The following is a 20,027-nucleotide window of genomic DNA, read 5'->3' as shown; positions in this document are numbered from 1 at the left end:
CTCAAAATAAAAAAGTTTAAGCAATCTTCAGAATGAAGGTGAAAGGAAAAAAGAATCAAAGTGATGGATCATTTCGAAGTCCAGATACTACAATGATATTGCTGAATTTTGGAAGAAATGATCATTCAGAATAAAATTTGAATTTAGACCAGAGGACAGTCTGATGGGCTCAGTGCAGCCCCAAATTTATCACAGAATTTTGAATGTAACAGTTAGAGGGACCTCAGAGCTCATCTACCCCAACTCATATTCAAAAGAATTCCCCCCATAATACATACAGCAAGCTTTGGTCTTCGAGGCTTTGCTTTTTTTTTTTTTTTGGTTTTGTTTTTTGTTTTTAGGCAATTGGGGTTAAGTGACTTGCCCAGGGTCACACACAGCTAGTAAGTGTGTCAAGTGTTTGGTCTGAGGCCAGATTTGAACTCAGGTACTCCTGACTTCAGGGCCGGTACTCTACCCACTGCGCCACCTAGCTGCCCCTGAGGCTTTCCTTAAACACTTCCTATGAGAAGGAACCCACTTGTCCCATTTTTGAAAAGCTCTAATGGACAGGAAGGATTTCCTGACATCAAGTCTAGATTTTTCCTCTCACTGCTCCTAGTTTCACTTAATGGAGCCAAACAGAACAGACCTAATCCCTCTTCCATGTAATTACCCTTGAAATACTTTTCAAATAGCAGGTACCGCTCCTTAATTCTTCTCTTCTCCAGGCTGAGCATGAAGGGACTGTGCCCAAAAACCTTTTGGCAAGTCGGCCATTTGAAACACAGCACAGAAACAATGCTACGAGCTATGGTTAGGTTCCCAGGCGAGTCTACAAAAGTCTATTTAACACACAATAAATAAGACTAACAGTACTATTTTACCTGCATCAGACCATGCGTGATTGCACTGTGACTATGAGAAAAGGCATTTCGAGTTCTAAAGGCAAGAAGTCCAGAGCATACTCCCCCCAGCATTTCTGGCAGTGATTTCTCACATCAAAGGAAGAGGTGGGGTGTTCTGTTTCAGAAGGGCAGAGTAGACACACCCAGAGAACAATAACTCCATGTACTTGTTTCAGTCCTTTGATAGTTCAAAGATCCATGATTTGATCTATCTCTCCACTAGGTATTTGATCTACACTTCAGTGGGTAATCTCTCCACTGATTTAGATCTATGTCTCTCCATAACATCGTATGTACTTAAATGAATGAGTAGCCATGAATTCTGTAACCAAAAAAAGCTGCCTATTCAAAAAAAAAAAAGGCACCTTCATACATTATCACAGATTCACAGACATAGAGCAGGAAAGGACCTCAGAGATCATCTGATCAAAACCCTTTGTTTTACAGAGTAAGAAACTGAGGCCCAGAGATTAAGACCTGCCCAACATCACACAAGTAGTGGCAAAGGAAACCTCTGAACTCAGGTCTTCTGTGTCAATATCCAGGGCTCTTTTCAAAAATTGTAACAGTCTTAATAAAAGAGCCAAAGAATAAGAAATCCAAAAGGGGCCAGTGTCTTCATTTTCAGTAAGAGCAAACTAAGGCCCAGAGAAATGAAGTAATTTGTCCAAAGTGGAAGAAGGAATTAATGACAGAGCTAAGACTAGAACTCAGATGTACTGTCACCCAATATGATAATCTCCAGATGACAACTGTCTACATGTATGTTAAAGAAGGCACAGTTTGAAAAAAAAAAGAATTCTTTTTTTAAATTTTTATTTTAAATTCTTTTTGTGATTTGGACTGATCCACTTCTGGAGTTTATTGATTACTAACTAGGAATTCTTTAGGTAAATGACTCTCCATGTATTCTAAATTGGGGGGAGGGGAGGACACTGGTTTTCATTGTTGTGTTGGGGTAAGGACAGTACATGGGAACTCCAGATCCACAACCATTTGCAGGGAAATAAGAAGCCTGTTAGGTGAGTAAAGGCTACTTGCTTCTAATATTGCCATTTGGTTCATTATAACATCTCCTTTCCTAACATCAGGCTCAATATCAAATAGATGCCAGGGTTGGGGGAAGGAGAAGTGTCCTTATTTCCATTACGGATACGGATACACACACACACACACACACACACACACACACACTTATTTATTTAAAAAATTTCCCCTTTAACTATAATCTAATAATCTTGGGTCCCCAAAGCCTGAATTTCCCATTTTGGTGGTCTATATGGATTGCCTTTATTTCTACTTTATTTCTTTATTTTACTTTGGGTGATGTAGACACAGACTTTATGTTCTATGTCCTCATTCTGCTTCTCCATTATACTCAATTTAACTTGACCCAGTACCTCAAAGATTACTAGATTTGGAGTCAGAGAACCTGTGTAACCTTGAACACTTAACTTCTCTGGTTCTGTTTCTTCTACAAAATAAAGGAATTGGACAAGATGATCTCAGAGGTCCTATCCTGCTCTATATTCTATGATTTTCAAAGTCCGATGGATTTTTTTATAACCAAAGACACGAATGGATATATTGACAAGCAAGTCTTTTTTTTTTCTTTTCTTTTAGGAAAGGGACCCTTGAACTGCTTATCCTGCATGTGGAGCTACCATCTCTTAGGAGGAATCTGCAGCTCAGATTGTCTTACAGGAGAATACAGAGTAGGCGAGGTATTTCACATTCTGAGTTGTTTGGCTTTTTCCATACTTTTTGTAGTAAGATGCAAGAGACCCTGCAGGGGCAGCTAGGTGGCACAATGGATGGAGCACCAGCCCCAGAGTCAGGAGGACACGAGTTCAAATTTGGCCTCAGACACTTACTAGCTGTGTGACCCTGGGCAAGTCGTTTAATCCTGATTGCCTCCAAAAAGAGAGAGACCTTGCTAAGTCCTACGCCATAGTATTTTGAACTGTGCTATGATTTCATTACTTTGGGAAATTTTCAGAAAGGAAACTCCCTTTACCCATGCTGATCAGGACCTTGTCTGGGGCAATGAGAGTTTAAGTAACTTGCACAAGATCACGTAGACAGTGTGTGTCAGAGCAGGGCTGGGGAATCTGAGGCCTGGAGGCCACATGTGGCCTTCTAGGTCCTTGAGTGCAGCCTTTTGCCTGAGCCCAAGTTTTACAGAACAAATCTTTTTATTAAGGGAATTTGTTCTGCAAAGTTTGGATTCAGTCAAAGGGTTGCACTCAAGGACCTAGAAGGCCATATGTGTCCTCCAGGCCACAGGTTCTCCACCCCTGTGTCAGAGGAGGGACTTTAACCCACCCCTTCCCAACTCCAAGGCTATCTCTCTCTTCATTTCACTGCCCTATCTCAGAAGAAAGTTAAGGAAATGATTGCATTGGAACCAGAAGAGTGGGTTGTGATGGTAACACTGTCAGGGTCCCTTGTTCTCTGAATGAACGGGTCCCATAATCTCTGATCAAGACAATGCCTAACAGACAGGGAAAGGCTTGGGAAATATTGTCAAGGACAATACTGCAACCACTGTAGACCTTGTGACACAAATTTATAAGCACCCCAAACCTGCAATGTCTATCTCTGTGTGTAACACCTCGAACAGCTCTCAGCATGGCCTGACTTCTCCAGGAGCACACACGATAAAGAAAGACACAGAAATGCATGAAAAAGCCATCTAGGAATAACAGACAATTCCCCCCTGATCTGCCAGAGTTTGTTGGGTCTCCCTCTCTGTTTCCTTCCATGGAAGATTTTTCTGAAACATCAGATTAATGAAAACATAGCCAAAATTTCTGGTTCTCCTAGGTTTTATCTGCTGCTTGAAGAAAACAGAGACTAGTAAAATGGAAACAAACTTGAATTGGAAGCAACCATAGAGTGAGTGAGAGAGAAGTGATGATGTCATTTTCTGGGCTATTGTATACATGGCTACCTTCTTGTCCCTTGCCTTGCCAAGATGCTTTGACTTTGTAGTTGTGATAACAGAGCCCAGTACTGCTCCTTAAATTTTGTCATGAGCTGTGATAGAATTACTGAATTATCAGGGGACTCAGGCTCTACCATTCACCATCTGGCACCCTATGTGACCTCAGACAAGTCAGTTAACCTCTTTGGTTAACTTTGAACATGAAGAATTGTATTATTTGATCATCCAGGGCCCTTCCCAGCTCCAACCTTATATGATTTTACAAACTAACAAGTCCAAGTCCTCCATGAAGGGTCCTTCAGTGAATTCCTCCCCACTCCCCATCCCTGGCCTCATGCATTAAAAAAAAAAAAAAAAATGAATTTCTTGGTGGTTATTTTCAGGGAGAAGATTTTGAATGTGATAAATGCCATGAGAGCTGTACTGAGTGCAAGGGCCCAGGCCCTCAAAACTGCACCATGTGCCCAGCTAATATGATGCTGTATGAAGAGGATGGTCGCTGCATTCCCTGCTGCAGCAGCTCAAATTTTACAGATGTTCAGGATTGCTGTGACTGCCAAGAGACCACAGGTGAGTATAAGAAAGCACACAATATGAGTAGGTATAGAAAAGTCCGATGGTCAGGATGAGGAGGGATGGATAGGGAAGAGATAATAATGATTTTCTTGATTAAAGACTTCATTTTATGTTTCTTTTTTTCCTCCCTTTGTTCTCTTCAGGGGATGATGTCAACATAGTCTTAATGTTGGGGTGTTGTTGTTTAATCATTTTCACTCATGTCTGACTCGTCATGACTCTTTCTGGAGTTTTTTTTAGCAAAGATACTGGAGTGGTTTGCCATTTCCTTCTCCAGCTCATTTTGCAGAGGAGGAAACTGAGGCAAACAGGATTAAGTGACTTGCCTAGGGTCATACAGCTAGTAAGTGTCTGAGGCAGGATTTAAACTCAGGTCTTCCTGACTCCAGAGCCAGTGCTCTATCTACTGAGCCACCTAGCAGCCTTTGTTGACGTAGGGCTACATGATGAGAAACCCTGCTCCTCAGCACTTACCCCTTCCTCCCCACCCCACCCCCATTCCTCATATTTGGTATGGCCTACATTGCCCTGACCAATATTGTTTCTTAATAACACGTTTAATAGAAAAACCAAATTCATAATGTCACAAATCTACTGTGAAATCAATTTACTGATTGCCTAGGGTGTTGTTCCTATGTAATAAATTGAGTTGTTTTACCTGGTCATGTGTTTAATGGAACTAATTAATGATGTCAATGGATGATGTCAAGAGCAGCCCAGGGGGAAAAGGCTAACCTTGAAGTCAGAAAGACTTGTGTGGTTGACTGTGTGGCCCTGGGCAGGTCACCTAACTTCTCAGTACCTTCCAGCAACTCAGACCATAGATTAGGGGGAAACTGCAGATCTTTATCTGCACAGAAAATTTCAGCACTGTGAATTCCTTCCACTCTTGAAATCACAGATCCATTTGTGGTTTGTTTGTTATATATGCCTGTATATACTTTAAAAGCCTCCAAACCCACAACCAATCCACCAGGACCAGTCTTTAATCTTTGACAATGACCATATCAACTAAACATTCGGGAAGGCCTCAAGTGGCATTTCTCCTACCAATAGCAAAGGTATCCTTGCCAACCATCACCCTACTTGGGCTTCTGGTATACCCACGGTGAGTGGAATAGTCTTTGCAGATGTTTTTGTACACTTTTTTGTTTTGACCACGGGGTGCCATCCCACCTGCCTCCGTAATCAGGCCAGGGTTGGATAAGCAGACAATTTTTAAGGCACCTTTTCTAGCCCATTCCTCACACCAGGAGGCCATCGCACAACCAAATCCTTGTTAAATTTGTGCCATTGGAACATAAGGACAATTTAAGGCGAGGCTCATATTAATTTTCCTCTCATGTACAAAACAGTCTCTCTCTTATGCCCATATCTTTGCACAGACTGCCTCAGTGTCTGGAATGAATCCCCTCCCCGGGGTACCTTCATTCAGAGCATAGCTCATGTGTCACTTCTTATGGTGGGGGCAGTGAGGGGAGGAGAGGTTCCTGACTCCCTCAATTATCAGTGCTCTCTCTCACTCAAAATTGTATTTATACTTTCTTTTTTATTTGTGAAGTCTCTAATCCTTTCAGTGTTCCAGGCTGAGGAGGTGCTGACCTACGGTCAACAAAGGGAGTTTCCTCCTATGGCAGTGAAATCACAGTTTTGTCCCTTTTCCTATCTCTTCTCATCCCTATCCCTATCTCTTGCATTTGCTTCGGTCTTATCTTGAATTCTTGCCCCACCCCCACCCCAAAGAACAAGGTAATCCCTAAGAGGGTTTGGAATGCTTTTGTTTTGTGTTTGCTTGGAATGGTACTTTGTTTTTGTTTTGTATCTCCAGAACTTAATATAAAACCTTACTCACTGAGAGGGCTTAATAAAAATTTGTTGAATTGAATGGGATGCAAGAACTTCTACCAGTCTTGTCAACAATGCCCACAGGCAGTTGCAAACACTAATCATTTCTTCTCCTCTTTTCACTTCTCCAACTCCCTACCAAATACCCTACCTCCCACCCCTAACAACAGATGGTTTCCTCAGCTCCTCATGCACCTGGAGACCTGACTGCCCTTATATCTCTGGTGTGTCCATTAAGAATAATTGCCCTTATGATATCAATGCCCCTGAGGAACCAGGGACTATGGACTTTTATTGCCATATGTCAGTGAACACATGCCAGATAAGATCTCGGCTTTTATTACTAGCATCATGCAGAACTTCAGCAAGCTTTGTGGGACTACTCTATGGGATCCTAACGAATTTCTATTAACCACTAGTACCTACTTCACCAAGACTCTCAGCCCTGATACAGTGCACTTTGGGATAAATTTCAAGGAAATCTGTGGCAACCTCATCTTCATTTCTAAGGTTAGGGTAGTCCCCTAAGATAAATGGACTAACAAAGGATTTTAAAAAAATCATTAAAGCACGTGGGAAGCCCACATCTCTGAGGCTTTAAGAGTGATGAAAAATAATGACCAGATGCTCCTTGGCATCACAGAAACTAACAGTAGGTCATGACTGACACAGTCAATACAAAGCTACTGCTGCTGAAAAATATGATGATTATTATTGTAAGGAGACAATGGGAGGTAGCTGTATCGTAGCAGTTTTGTATTTTGAAGGCTGAGATTTAAGTCCTGGCCTGAAAGAGCTAGACCTCCAAAAACCAAATGAGTTAAATGTGTAACACACTTTGCAAACCTACAATCTTTTTAAAATAATCAGATCTTAGCAGCTGCACTAAGAGGAGAAGGGGCAGAGGAGGTTTGGCTAGAAAACAGTTGATGTGAAAAAATATTTTTAATTTAAATTTTCTTGGTTTTTTTTTTTTGCTAGGCAATGGGGTTAAGTGACTTGCCCAGAGTCACACAGCTCATAAGTGTTATGTGTCTTAGACCGGATTTGAACTCAGGTCCTCCTGAATCCAGGGCCGGTGCTCTATCCACTGCACCACCTAGCTGCCCCTTACATTTTCTTAAGTACCTACTAAGTGTTAGGCACCTCTAGTTGGGGCAGCTAGATGGCTCAGTGAATAGAGCACCAGGCATGGAGTTAGGAAGACCTGAGTTCAAATCCACTTATACAAGTCACTTAACCCTTATTTGCCTAGGAGGTAGCTAGATAGCTCAGAGAAAAGAACACTGGGCCTAGAGTAAAGAAGTCCTGAGTTCAAATCTAGTCTCAGACATACTAGCTGTGTGACCCTGGGCATGTTGCTTAACCTCGGTTTGCTTTAGTTCACTGCAGAAGGAAATGTAAAACCACTCCGGCATCTTTGACAAGAAACTCCCATGGACATTGAGGTCCATGGGGTCACAAAAAGTCACACACAACCGAACAACAAATGCATCAGGCGCTGTACCAAGTGCTTTACAAATATTATCTTATTTGATCCTTCCAATAACCCTGGGATGTAAATGCTATTAGTATCCCCATTTTACAGATGAGGAAACTGAGGCAGATTAGGGTTAAACTTGTCCAGGGGCACACCATTAAGTGGCTGAGGTCAAATTTGAACTCAGATCTTCCTGACTCCAAGTCCAGGGCTCTATATACTGTACCACATAGCTTCAGGTGTATTAGGTAACTTCAAGCTCACTATATCAGCTGAATGACCTAACAGCCAGAAACCACCTTAGATATTAAGCAGCATTATCAAAATTATAAATGAGTTTGTTTTTTTTAAAATCATCATAATTTCCCCAAATATCCCTCCCTCTCTCCTTCCCAGAGAATAATTCTTTTCTCTATCATATATCAATCCACTTCACTTAGGTGACTATCCCCATTTTAGGAATAAAGATGAGGTCCCCACAAATCACCTGACAAGGGACTCCAAATTACAACCTCCTAGTTTATAGAAAAACAAAGATTTTTCTTTTCTTATCTCCTATTCTTCCCTTAGTTAACGTGTGGGAGTTTTCATTCATCTAAGAATGAGGAATAAGGAAATAATCCTTTGTTGATTGACTAGCCCTTCATTTCTGAAAATTATGGAACAGATAGCAGAAACAAAATTTTTAAATATAACTCTTATCCCCACCCCGAGTCATGATTTGAGTCTTTCTTACTTGAGTAGAAAGTGAAAGAAGACTAGATTGTGGATGGCTTTTATAGGCCAAGAAAGCAAGGGTTGGGAACATGAATAGATTTTTCCAATATTTCCCATGGGGGAAGGAGAATTTGAGATGATACAGGGGACCATTTGTAAGTCATTTGGAGTTGACCCCAAATGATATAGGGTATCAGGAGGATCCTTGAGGCCCCCTTTTGTGGGAAACCCTTGTCCAGATATATAAAATTCAATTCTTTAGGCATCCAGAGGTGTTTCCTCCATGGGAACTAGAGTAACATTTAGTGCTTCTAGCATTTGGAATACAATTTCCAAACAGCTAACCTCCAAAGCTTATTCTCCCCCCTTTCTTCCTTTCTTGCTTTCTTTTGATTCTATCATCTTCTAGAGGAGTGCAGCTTTCGACATGGTGTGATTATGCCCAAGACTGAGAAGTCAAAGAGGACAGGTCTGCTCATCACTTCCTCCATCATGCTGATCCTCCTCTTTGGGGTCACAATCTATGTTTGGAAGAGGTCCCGGGCCAAATCCCAAAAGGCTCAAAAGGCTGGATATGAGAAACTGTCATACCAAAACAAGACTTCCTCTTCCTATAAAAGCAGCTATCGAGAGAGCACCAACTTCCAAGAGGACCAAGTTATTGAATACAGAGACCGGGACTATGATGAAGATGAAGATGATGACATTGTCTACATGAGTCAAGATGGCACAGTCTATCGGAAATTTAAGTATGGTCTGCTGAATGATGATGATGAAGATGAGTTGGAATATGATGATGAGAGCTACTCATTTAAGTAAATTCAAATATATTGATAGGATTACTTTTCTACTCCTAAGTATTAACTTTGGGGAGTATTTTATTGCTGGCAACCCCAGCTCAGGCTTTGTGGACATCCTTAAACATTTTTTCTATTCTTTTGGGTATTTAAGCTCAGGTATCACTCCAAATTCATTCAGAATCCAAGAGAAAGGCAAAGATGAATAGGTCTTTTCCCTAGGCATTATATCAAAGCACCACTACCCTCACTTCAGTTAACAGCCCAGAGTGAAAATACATGTTTTCCACTAGTTGCAAGAGATCAAACATTCCCTACAGGCCTCCCATTTCCACACTACACAAAGGAGTTGGGAGTGGCTCCTGGGACTTTCTAAAACTTCCTGGGGTACTCTTAATTTTTTTCATGACTTTTTTTAACTGTTTATTTTTAGTTTTGTCCATAAGTCAAACTGTGAGAATTAACAAGAAAGTCACCCCTTCTTCTTATCACAGACTTCTAAACTCTCTCTCTCTCTCTTTCACACACACACAGGCTGGCATTTGGCACATGCTACAATGGAGTAGATCTGCTACAGAAGTTGTCAGCTATTGCCTATATTCTTACAAGATTTAGAGAAAGTGTCAGGGGAGAAGAATGGACGGTTTCCTAGGCTTAATAGCTCTTTGAAATGCTATAGGCTGACAATATTGTTTAGGGACCAAAGGACTACAAATGGAAGTGTGGGGAGGCAGGCAGTAATAAGAACAGGCAGAAGAAAACTCTGAGATTGCCAAAGAGCACATCTGTCTCTTATTGGTGTGGTTGTTTTCTCCAAGAGCCCAAGACTATCCATTCTGCAGATTCAGTTAAAAACATCGAGAAATAAAGATAATTGGCAATGCCAACCCCCAAGCAGATGTGATTTAAAAAAAAAAAAGATATCCTCTCTCCTTAAAACAGCTTTAGCTACAAAATCAGGGAGGCTTTTCAAAACAGGTTTTAGATCTGCTGATTTGATAGAGCATTTGGGAAAAGAGTCTAAGGCTAAGGGAAAGAGCCAGCATTTTGGCTTCTTAGAGTACAAATTATCTCCTCTCTGTCTCTGTCTCTGTCTCTCTTTCTGTCTCTGTCTATCTGTCTGTCTGCCTCTCTCTCAACACTTTCTTGAAAGACTTTTGTTTCTATAGCATTCCACACTTATGTAAAATATATTTGAGCCCAAGCTTTAGAATTCTCTGAAAAAGGAGGGGGGGAGGCTTTCCTGAAATAAACAATGACATGAGAAGAACCCTTACTATACAAAATAATGAAAGCAAAGCCCTTTTTATTTGTTGGCTTGTTTTGGAAAGAGTCTCCTGCCAAACTAGAAGTCTACACAGAGAGCTTGAGTGGGAATAACTCTCAGCTTCAACAATGTCAATAGTGATCATATTAAGCCTTCCCATCAAATTGTTCCCCTAAGAAAAACTACATCTCAAACATGGTGGCCAGAACTAAATGGTGCTGAAGTTAAAAAAAAAATCCTAGAGGTAGAGGCAGGGATAAGAATATCAGGAAGTAGATGAACCAGTTTTGGGTAAACTGCAAGTCATGTACAGTGGGGTGGAGGTAGAGGAAGAAGGAAATAGTGTGTAGTAAAAACATGCCTCTGCATGGGTTTTTTCTTCACCCTTGTGACTTTTTTAAAAAAAAATCAGTATTTTTGTAATACTTGAATTATCTTCCTTTAAAGCAAGCATCTTTTTAATGAAAAGTGTAACCACCTACATTCATGCTAAAGAATTCTTTCTTGGAACTCCTGTGTCCCCTTAATAAAACCCTCTTTTAAAAAGCTAACTTTAAAGCCTGTATTAGAGGTTTTGCTCTTTTTTGGTGTTATAGATCCCTTTGGCAGCTCAGTGAAACCTATGAGCCCCTTTTCAGAATAATATTTTTAAGTGAATAAAATAAAATACATAGGATTACAAAGGAAGTCAATTATATTAAAATACAGTTATCAAAAATTTTTTACAAAACAAGTTTGTGGACCCTCAGCTAAAACCACCACACACACACACACACACACACACACACACACACACACACACATACACACTATGCAGTATGGAATCATGCATCAACTAAAATTGTCTCCACTATTGGGGGGAGGAGGGTCGAGCATCGCACTTGCAATTTCCTATGTATAAGGAATTCAAATGAGCAAATTCCCTCCAGGAGTGTAGATCAACACCTACTCCGCAGCTTTCATTCTTAGACAAGTTACCTGTGGCATTATGAGATTAAGCAACTTTCCCAGGGTCACACAGCCAGTATATGGCATAGGCAAGTCTTGAACAAAGGTTTTCCTGATGTCAAAGCAGCTCTCTATCTTTTGTGCCACATTGCCTCTTCAACTACAACAATCTTTTTTAAATTGCGTTGCTTCTTTTCCAATCCAATATTTAAATATAATTGTGTAAACAAATCAGTCACCTTGCCAGGGTGGACTACTCCCCATTTATTAAAGACTCCTCTCAGATTGTACAACATTGTTGATATCGCTGGTGTAATGTCTCTTGTTCTTACTGTTTTCAAAGCATTTTTAGGGACCCCAACACTCCTCTAGGGCACCTAGAAGTTGTTTCCCACTTGGAAAGGACTGGTGTTTATGATACATTGTGTAAAGTTAAGAAGGTCCTTGAATTCTGAGGGAGAACCCTCTGTTGCTGTAACTTATAATGAGAACTTGCATTTATTGTTAAAATTTAATGTCTCTCTTCCTTGTCAGAAATGTCACATTATGTTTCAGGTTGCTTTGCAACAATGTGCAAACAAGTGCTTAATAGATAAAAACATGTTGGGGGAAAATAAACTTTTTTGTTTTGTTTTGTTTTCTGTTTGCAAAAGCCTTGGTAATTTTCTGAAGAATCAGTGAGTGCTGGGAATACACCAAGAAACTGGATAATATGTTGAGATGTTCAAGATAATGAACATAAATGTGACGTTAGAAAGGAAATAAATGCTGAACGACAAAGGGACTTTGCTCTGCATTTGGAGATGCAATCGGTTGACCCAGAAGCATTTACTGAGTACCTACTATGTTCCTAGCTCTCTCTAAATTATGAATAAGGATAGGTTACATGAGAAATATAAGGCATGATGCCCATGATAGTGAATCTTTTGGTTTATTTGGACAGGCAAAACTTATAGGCACATGGTAATTACTGAATAACACAAGACAGCAGCATGATGTAATGACTAGAGGACTGGCCTTGGAATCAGGACATTCTGGGTTCAAGTTTTGCCTCTAACACATACTAGCTCTGTGACTAGGGACAAATTCTCCCAGTGCCACAGACAGCTTTCTAAGGCTATATACTAAAGATAAGGAGCCAATCTGCATCACTACCAAGAGTTTCCACACCAGGGAGGTACTTAATGGATGAAATCATAGATTAGGACCAAAAAAAGTTCAAATTAGACACTGTAGATTGAGTCATTAAATTGTATAGTTGTGACTAGGCATTTTAGGAAGGGAAAAAGCAAAAGTGACCAGGTTAGGGAAGGAAGGCTTGTAATAGAAACATAGATTTAGAGGTGGATGAACCTGGCAATCTTACAAATACAGAAATTGAGGCTGAAAGAGGTGAAATGCCTTGCCAAGGATTTTACAGATACTGTGCCAGTGGCAGAAGCAGGATATGAGCTCAATTCCTCATTGGATGTGCTACTAGAAAGAAGGCTGGCTTTGGAGTCAGAGGACCTGGGTTCAAATTCTACTTCTGCCACACACTTAACTATCTGACTTGGGATATGTCATTCCCCCCCCCCCATTTCCTGATCTATAAAATGAGGGTTTTTTCCAGACACAAATCTATAGTCACATCCCAGATCCATTATATCACAGTGCCTCTCAATGTTGCATCATGAAGACATGGGACCTGAGACAGGATTTAAAGGATGGGTATGATTTGGGAAGAAAAAGAAGGGTGGGCAAGCAGGTACTAGGTGATAACTAGAGAGAATCACGTTGATTGGGAAAATGCTGGCCCTGCCTATCTTGTGACAGAAGAATAAATTTCATCCCAAAGTGGATGGGAATAATTGCTGTAATCTTACAATATTCAATGATAACCTTCCTCCTTAACAGTAGGATGGGGGGAGGGGGTAGCTAGGTGGTGCAGTGAATAGAGCACCAGCCCCGGAGTCAGGAGGACCTGAGTTCAAATCTGGCCTCAGGCACTTGATACTTACTAGCTGTGTGACCCTAGGCAAGTCACTTAGCCACAGTTGCCTCACCAAAAAAAAAAAAGGTAGTCACACTGTTGGTGAAGCAGTGAGATTATCCAACCATGCCAGGATACAGTTATCCCTTCTATAGTGTGACTTTCCCCATCACAGTTTCGATATATTATGGGTTGGCATAAGAAATTAAATGGGAATTTGGGAGGAGTTTTGTGGAAGCCAAAGACAACATATGAAGGCTAGCAGACAACACAGAAAATGTTTAGAAATGCAAAAATGTATTTATATATATATATATATATATATGTATATATATAATATTGTATAATATCAACATATTTTATCTTTTAATGCCATAATAATTCAGAATTCTTCTCTGGTACTAAAAGAGGACCAAGAAATTTTATGTGCCTTTTCCGGATCACAGGGGTACCACACCCCTAACCCCCATGATGTGGAAGGGAAAGAGAATCAGATAAGGGGTAGACTATGAGGTGGCCTTAATTATCAATCTAAGAAGTTTGAACTTTGTCCTATAAGCATTAGGAAGCCATTGGAAGATTTAGAGTAGGGTAATGACATGTAAAAAGGTAGTATATGAAGATGAATCTGTCATGAATATGTTGAATGGATCAGAGGTCAAAGAAACCAGAAAGGAGAGTATTACAATATCGTGGCATGAAGTGGAAAGATCCTGGGTTAGGATGGGGACAAAAGGGATGGACAGAAAGAGACGGATATGAAAGACAGGCAAAAGAAGATTCAGAGGATCTGGTGAGTAGGAAAAAGTAATCGATCATGACTATAAAGTTTTGAGCTATGGTAACTATGGAAGAATGGAGAAACAGAGAAAGCTAGAGAAATGGCTGGTATGGGGAGAAAGATAACTAAACACGTTAAGTCTGCAATGACATTGGGCTATTGAGGTGGAGAAGACCAGTGGGAAGTTAGAGTCGTGGGACTGAAGCACGGTGTGCTAGTCAGGTTTGGGAATTTTAAGTAATGTAGACAAAACCTTACATTTAGTTTCTCTAACTATAGAGTATAGTTATAATGTAAGAATTGATTTTTAATTGTTTGTTGATATATTTTGTTTTCCTATCATGTTCATTTCTGTCTATATCCTTCTTCCTCTCCTATCCAGTGATCCATCCCTTATAACAAATATTTTTTTAAAGAGAAGAATAGTTTAGAAAAAACCAACACTTCAAACAAGTCTGAAAGTACATGCAATATTCCACACCCATAGTCCTCCACATTTGCAAAGAAGGGTGCTGAGTACATTTTCCCTATTCTCCTCATACACTGAGCTTCTTGGTCATTATAATCACACAGAATCCAGATTGTTTGTCACTGTTGTTGTTATTTCCATTTACATCATTACGCAAATTTATATATTCATGCAAAGAGGGAAAAAGGTTTTTGCTCTTCTCATCAATGATATCTCCATATACCTGCTTTGGCCTGATGCAGGGAAGCAAAGTCCCAGACATAAGTACTGTAGCTGAATCCCAGGAAACCAGCTTGGTGCAAGCAGCCAGATGGCTCAGCATGTTCCGTGGTAATTAGAGAGGGCTATTGCATTTTCTGCCAGGGCAGAGCTAGGATTCTCTCTCTCTCTCTCTCTCTCTCTCTCTCTCTCTCTCTCTCTCTCTCTCTCTGTGTGCGTGTGTGTGTGTGTGTGTGTGTGTGTGTGTGTGTGTGTGTGTTTTCAATGAATGCATCTGTTCTAGGGTAAACAGATACAGCTAAGGAGAATTCTCATGGAAATTCATCAGTATCTCTGTCTCCATAAGCATGGATCATCTCTGGCTAAAAAGGCCCTGCTCTAAGTGGCCCACCTCACACAAGTTACAGGTCCAGACTGAAAACAGATTTGGGAATAATTTAGAGACAAATCATCATTTTACAGTATGTGAACACAGTCCAATTCGATTAGGTTATAAGTTCCACGTGATGATAAAATATGAATGTGGGAGATTTGCTAAATTAAGAGAGAAAAAAAATTAACTCCAACCTAATCTTGGATCTAAGATTTCAAATGAAATGAGTATGATGGTGCTAGTGTTTAGAATACTTTCTGGTGGAAAATTAAGAAAGGCATCATCCATGGTGATTAATAAATGAAAAAATGGCAACCACAGATCAGCAAGCTTAGGAAAGAACTGGCAGAACACTTCCAAAGTTGACCTAAAAAAGGAAATAGTTAAGGCAATCATTAGCCAGGCTCAAGATTAAGAGGGTCAGAGTCTGGCTTACTGTCAACCATGTCTAATATTAATTGCCACCACATGTTCCCAAACATAACAGGAATGAGTTCAAGGAATGGGGCAGAAGACCTTCAGGCTTAGGAGAAAGGATTATGGTTTACCACTTTTTTCCTCCTCCCCTCTCTCCTCCCCCTCTCCTCTTCTCTTCCCTTCTTTCCTCTTTTTGTAAGATTGGAAATCCCTATCTTACCCCAGGCTGGAAATCCAGCACCTACTCACAGGTCAATTCCAAAGCCCAAAAACTTTAACACGCTTCATTTTTTTTTTCAATGTGGACTAATTTATCCCTCCTTGGGCAGCATAGTGGCTGCCCAAGTGGCTGCCCATTCCTGGGGGTTTACCTTGTTGGTATCAGACTTGGTGCAGACAACCAATCACCTCTAGCTCTACTATAATTAAGACCTCCCATACCCGTGATTCACCAGCAACAGGGAGTGCCTGTTTGACAAATGTGTGCCACTGCTTTACCATTTTTTAAGCTGGCTTCTCAGAAAATAATAGTTACTCCTTAATCACAAATTAGATGTTTTTAAAAGTGTAAGAGCAGGAGGACAAATATGGGATAGCCGATGATACTGGGCTTGGAGTAAGTAAAGACCTGAGTTTAAATCCCACCTTTGACACTTACTAGCTATTTAACTATAGTCTCCTCTTAACCTTTCTGAGACTCAATTTCTCTTCTTTAAATTGGGGATACTGTAGTACCTATTCCATAGAACTCTTTTAAGGATGGAATTAAATAATATTCATTAAGTACTTTGCAAAATTTTTATATATATATATATATAGATAGATAGATACATATATATGTATATATGGCAGTTATTATTATAACTGCTTAGACTATATGTGTGTGTGTGTATTCCACAAATGTGGGCAGCGTGATCCATAGCTCCCATACAAGCACTCAAGGTAACAAATGCATGTGAGATACAAGAGAGCCTTTATCTCACCCCATCAAAAATGCAGAATATACAGAAGACTCACAGGATCCCACAAACAACTAAAGGAAAGACATGACATGATGCCTAATAGCTCATAAAACACAATTCTTCCTCCTCAGTGAGCTCCACTTTCGCACAGAGCCTATGTAGGTTCCCCCTCCCATTCTAAGTTAGTATAATCCTATAGTTTGGAATTCTGCCAGAAACAAATACATTTTGCAGCTGCTAGACTGACAGTATACTCCAACACTCCAGTTAGTTCATTTTTCATCCTATAGATACACCCCACCCCCACCCTGAGGCCTTGGACCCCATCTAGAAGGGAAACATACTTGAAACTTCTAGATAGGCAAACTATTCTTCTAGGATCTGAATCCTCCAAATATGTAAGGGGGAAAGGGGTCTCAATCCCTTGCTCTTCTGGGTCCTTCCTCTAATCCCTTGATGTTTTCTCTTCTCTCTCTCTCTCTCTCTCTCTTCTCTCTCTCTCTCTCTCTCTCTCTCAGAAGCACACTGCTAAAGAAATGTCACCTCTCTAGAAAGAAAGACTGAGCTCCAAACTCTCAGACTTGGAGTAATTTGTGAGGCAATTAACAGGGCTGGTGATGCACACATCTTCTTCTCTGCTAGAACCCTAGATTTTGGGATCATACTGCCAAGGAAATTTCACTCTTCTAACTAGAAGGTAAGGGTTCAGGAACTCTTCCTCTTAAGCTACCTGGGAGGTCATTAGTAGTTCTTGGGGGAAGAAGGGTAAGTATTTAGAAGGGATAGTAGTTCTGTGAAACTCAAGGATTGGGGGTAAGCTCTTTTAGTTTGATTTCCTAAATATATGAGGTTTCCCAAATACTAAGGTGTGATTTGTTTTAACTTGAACACAGGGGTCAGTTTCAATCAAATTACCTGTTGGGTCATCTCATACTCCAATGAAATGTAAGATACCTGAATATATGAACTCTAAATGAATGTTAACGTTATTGTGGCAATAACCTGCTGGAGAATGGTTAAGAAGAGTTACAATTTTAATGAGAAATTCAAACAAATTTTGGCCCTTTTGTTCTTTGTGAGCTCATGACCAGTGGTGAAGAAGAATGAACCATTTGGCTGTGAGAATGTTTCCAGATTCCAGAAAGACCACAAAAAGTAGAGTCATATCTATGAGAAAGACCTAAAGTTAGCCATGAATGATCCAGACTCTTGTCCGTCCTTTACATTTCTCTCTACTTCGCCATATCAATTCATTATGATTCTCAAAGATCTCAAACTATAGATCTGAGAGCAAAAATAACATGCAACACCTTACTTCCTTCACCAATCACTGTTCTAGAACCTCTGGTAAGAAATATTCTAATACACATCAGAAATCAGGTATTTCCTGTACCAAAGGGGAAAGCTGGGAAGTCATTTTAAAGAGCAGTTACCCGTCCCTTATTCCCCCAACCACCTCCCTACACACACATATATCCATTGATCTGATGCGGATTTGGAAATTTGTAGCATCCTCCATCTCCAGCCCTTCTGAGGCCTTGATCAGCTCTAAAGAATATCTGTCAATAAATCTCCTTTAGATACATGGCTTATGAATGGTCTTTCTCCTTTTCCTTGTCTTAGAATCCATGCTGCTTTACCTTAAAATTACTCAGTTGGAGAGGCATTGTCACCAAATATAGGAATTAAAATGGGTAGGAGAACTTGATCAATTCTCTCCTTCATTTTAAGAGGAAACAACATTCTGTGGACCTTGAGAGACAGTATTAATTCACCTGCCCCCTCACATATCAGGTGACACATAAGGCCAAGAGATGGGAAGGCATTTTCCCAAGGACACACAGAAAATAAGTAGCAAAGTATGACAACTTGCATCCATAATAATAATAATAATAGCTAATATATATGTACATATATAAATCACATATGTATATGTATGTATATAATTTGATCCTTATAATAACCTTGTGAATTATATGATATTATGATCTCCAGTTTTGCCGATAAGAAAACTGAGACTGAGAGAGGCAGAATTCAAACTCAGGTCTTCCTGACTTCAAGTCCTGTACTCTATCCACTATAACACCTGTTTTTGTTGTTATTTTAGTCATTTTTCATACATGTCCAACTCTTCATGACCCCACTTGAGGTTTTCTTCGCAAAGATACAGGAGCAGTTTGTCATTTCCTTCTCCAGCTCATTTTAAAAGATGAAGAAACTAAGACAATCAGGGTTAAATGACTTGTCCAGGGTCACATAGCTTAGGAAGTGTCTGAGGATTTGAACTCAGGTCTTCCTGACTCTAGGCTCCCACACTCTATCCACTGTGCAATGACATGTTGCCATTCTACACCTAAAAGGCATAAAGACTAAAGCTCTGTCTGTAAAACTCCAAACAATTTTGGAGGAAATCTATCCAGTCTTTTTAGCTTCTGATCCAAACAGTATCAGTCAAGGTTGAGACGCTTTCTCCTTTGCCTTCCAAAGAACACACAAAATCTGGGTGAATATCTCTTCTGTATTTCCCAAATGCAAACCAAACAAACCAAGACTTACATCTGTAGGGCAAGGACCAACACTACAATTTCACCCTCTCTGAACGATGTAACTTCAACCAAATCCTTGTCATCCTGGGTTGGGATGGTCTCATCAAGTACAATACCAGAATCTGTACTTTTCAGTGAATCTTTGACCTTTAACAATGACTTTGAGCTCCTAGGGCTGAGTCAGGGCCTCATATAGCCCAATTGTTCTGGGTATGTGGGTGGAAACAGAAAAGAAAGGAACATGCATTTGTTAAGGACCTATACTATTTTCCAGAAACTATGCTAATCCCTTGACAAATGTTATCTCTTCTGATATTCACAACAACCCAAGGCTCTGGCAAGAAGGGTTAGGGTCAGATACCAATCTGGATAGTGTGTTTCTCTATACTTGGGAAACATCAGTCTTCAAGTCTTTGGGAATAGCCTGAAGAAGTGGGGAGCTGTCTTTAAATATTTAAAAGTCTATCTTTTGGAAGAGGAATTATACTAGGTTTGCCTGGCTCCTGAGACAGAACTAGAAACAGAGGCTAGAAGCTGCACAAAAGATAAATTTAGGCTTGTTATAAGGAAAAACTTCCCCAAAGTTAGAGTTGTCTAAAAATGAAATGAGCTGCCTTGGGAGGTTGTAAATTTTCCACCACTTGAGTCCACCTGGAGGAAATATTCCCTAAAGAAGGCTGAGGTCTTCCAATGACAGTATTTGTGTATAATTGTTCTGATTACATTGAGCTCTGGAGCAATGCAAAATCTCCTAAATGAGATCCATATTCATTCAAATGAATTCAACAAAATGACTATAAAACATCTATCATACAGGATATCCA

At 40.1% G+C, this 20,027-nt stretch overlaps 1 protein-coding gene across 1 annotated transcript in view; it reads left to right on the top strand.

Moving 5' to 3' along the window:
- The window catches only part of PCSK5 (proprotein convertase subtilisin/kexin type 5), a 619,005-nt gene extending 606,845 nt beyond the window's left edge, over positions 1–12,160 (top strand). The window contains 3 exon segments of the mRNA XM_021008523.2: positions 2,511–2,611; positions 4,218–4,404; positions 8,862–12,160. Coding sequence (XP_020864182.1) covers positions 2,511–2,611; positions 4,218–4,404; positions 8,862–9,271 — 698 coding nt within the window. The 3' untranslated portion in view covers positions 9,272–12,160.
- Positions 12,161–20,027: the final 7,867 nt, after the last annotated feature.

This window comes from Phascolarctos cinereus, unplaced genomic scaffold (genome assembly GCF_003287225.1).
Source record: "Phascolarctos cinereus isolate Bilbo 61053 unplaced genomic scaffold, phaCin_HiC Scaffold_4;HRSCAF=312, whole genome shotgun sequence".
Classification (NCBI taxonomy): Eukaryota; Metazoa; Chordata; class Mammalia; order Diprotodontia; family Phascolarctidae; genus Phascolarctos; species Phascolarctos cinereus.
The sequence above is the reverse complement of the archived record's forward strand: the minus strand, read 5'-3'. Positions and strand labels throughout refer to the sequence as shown.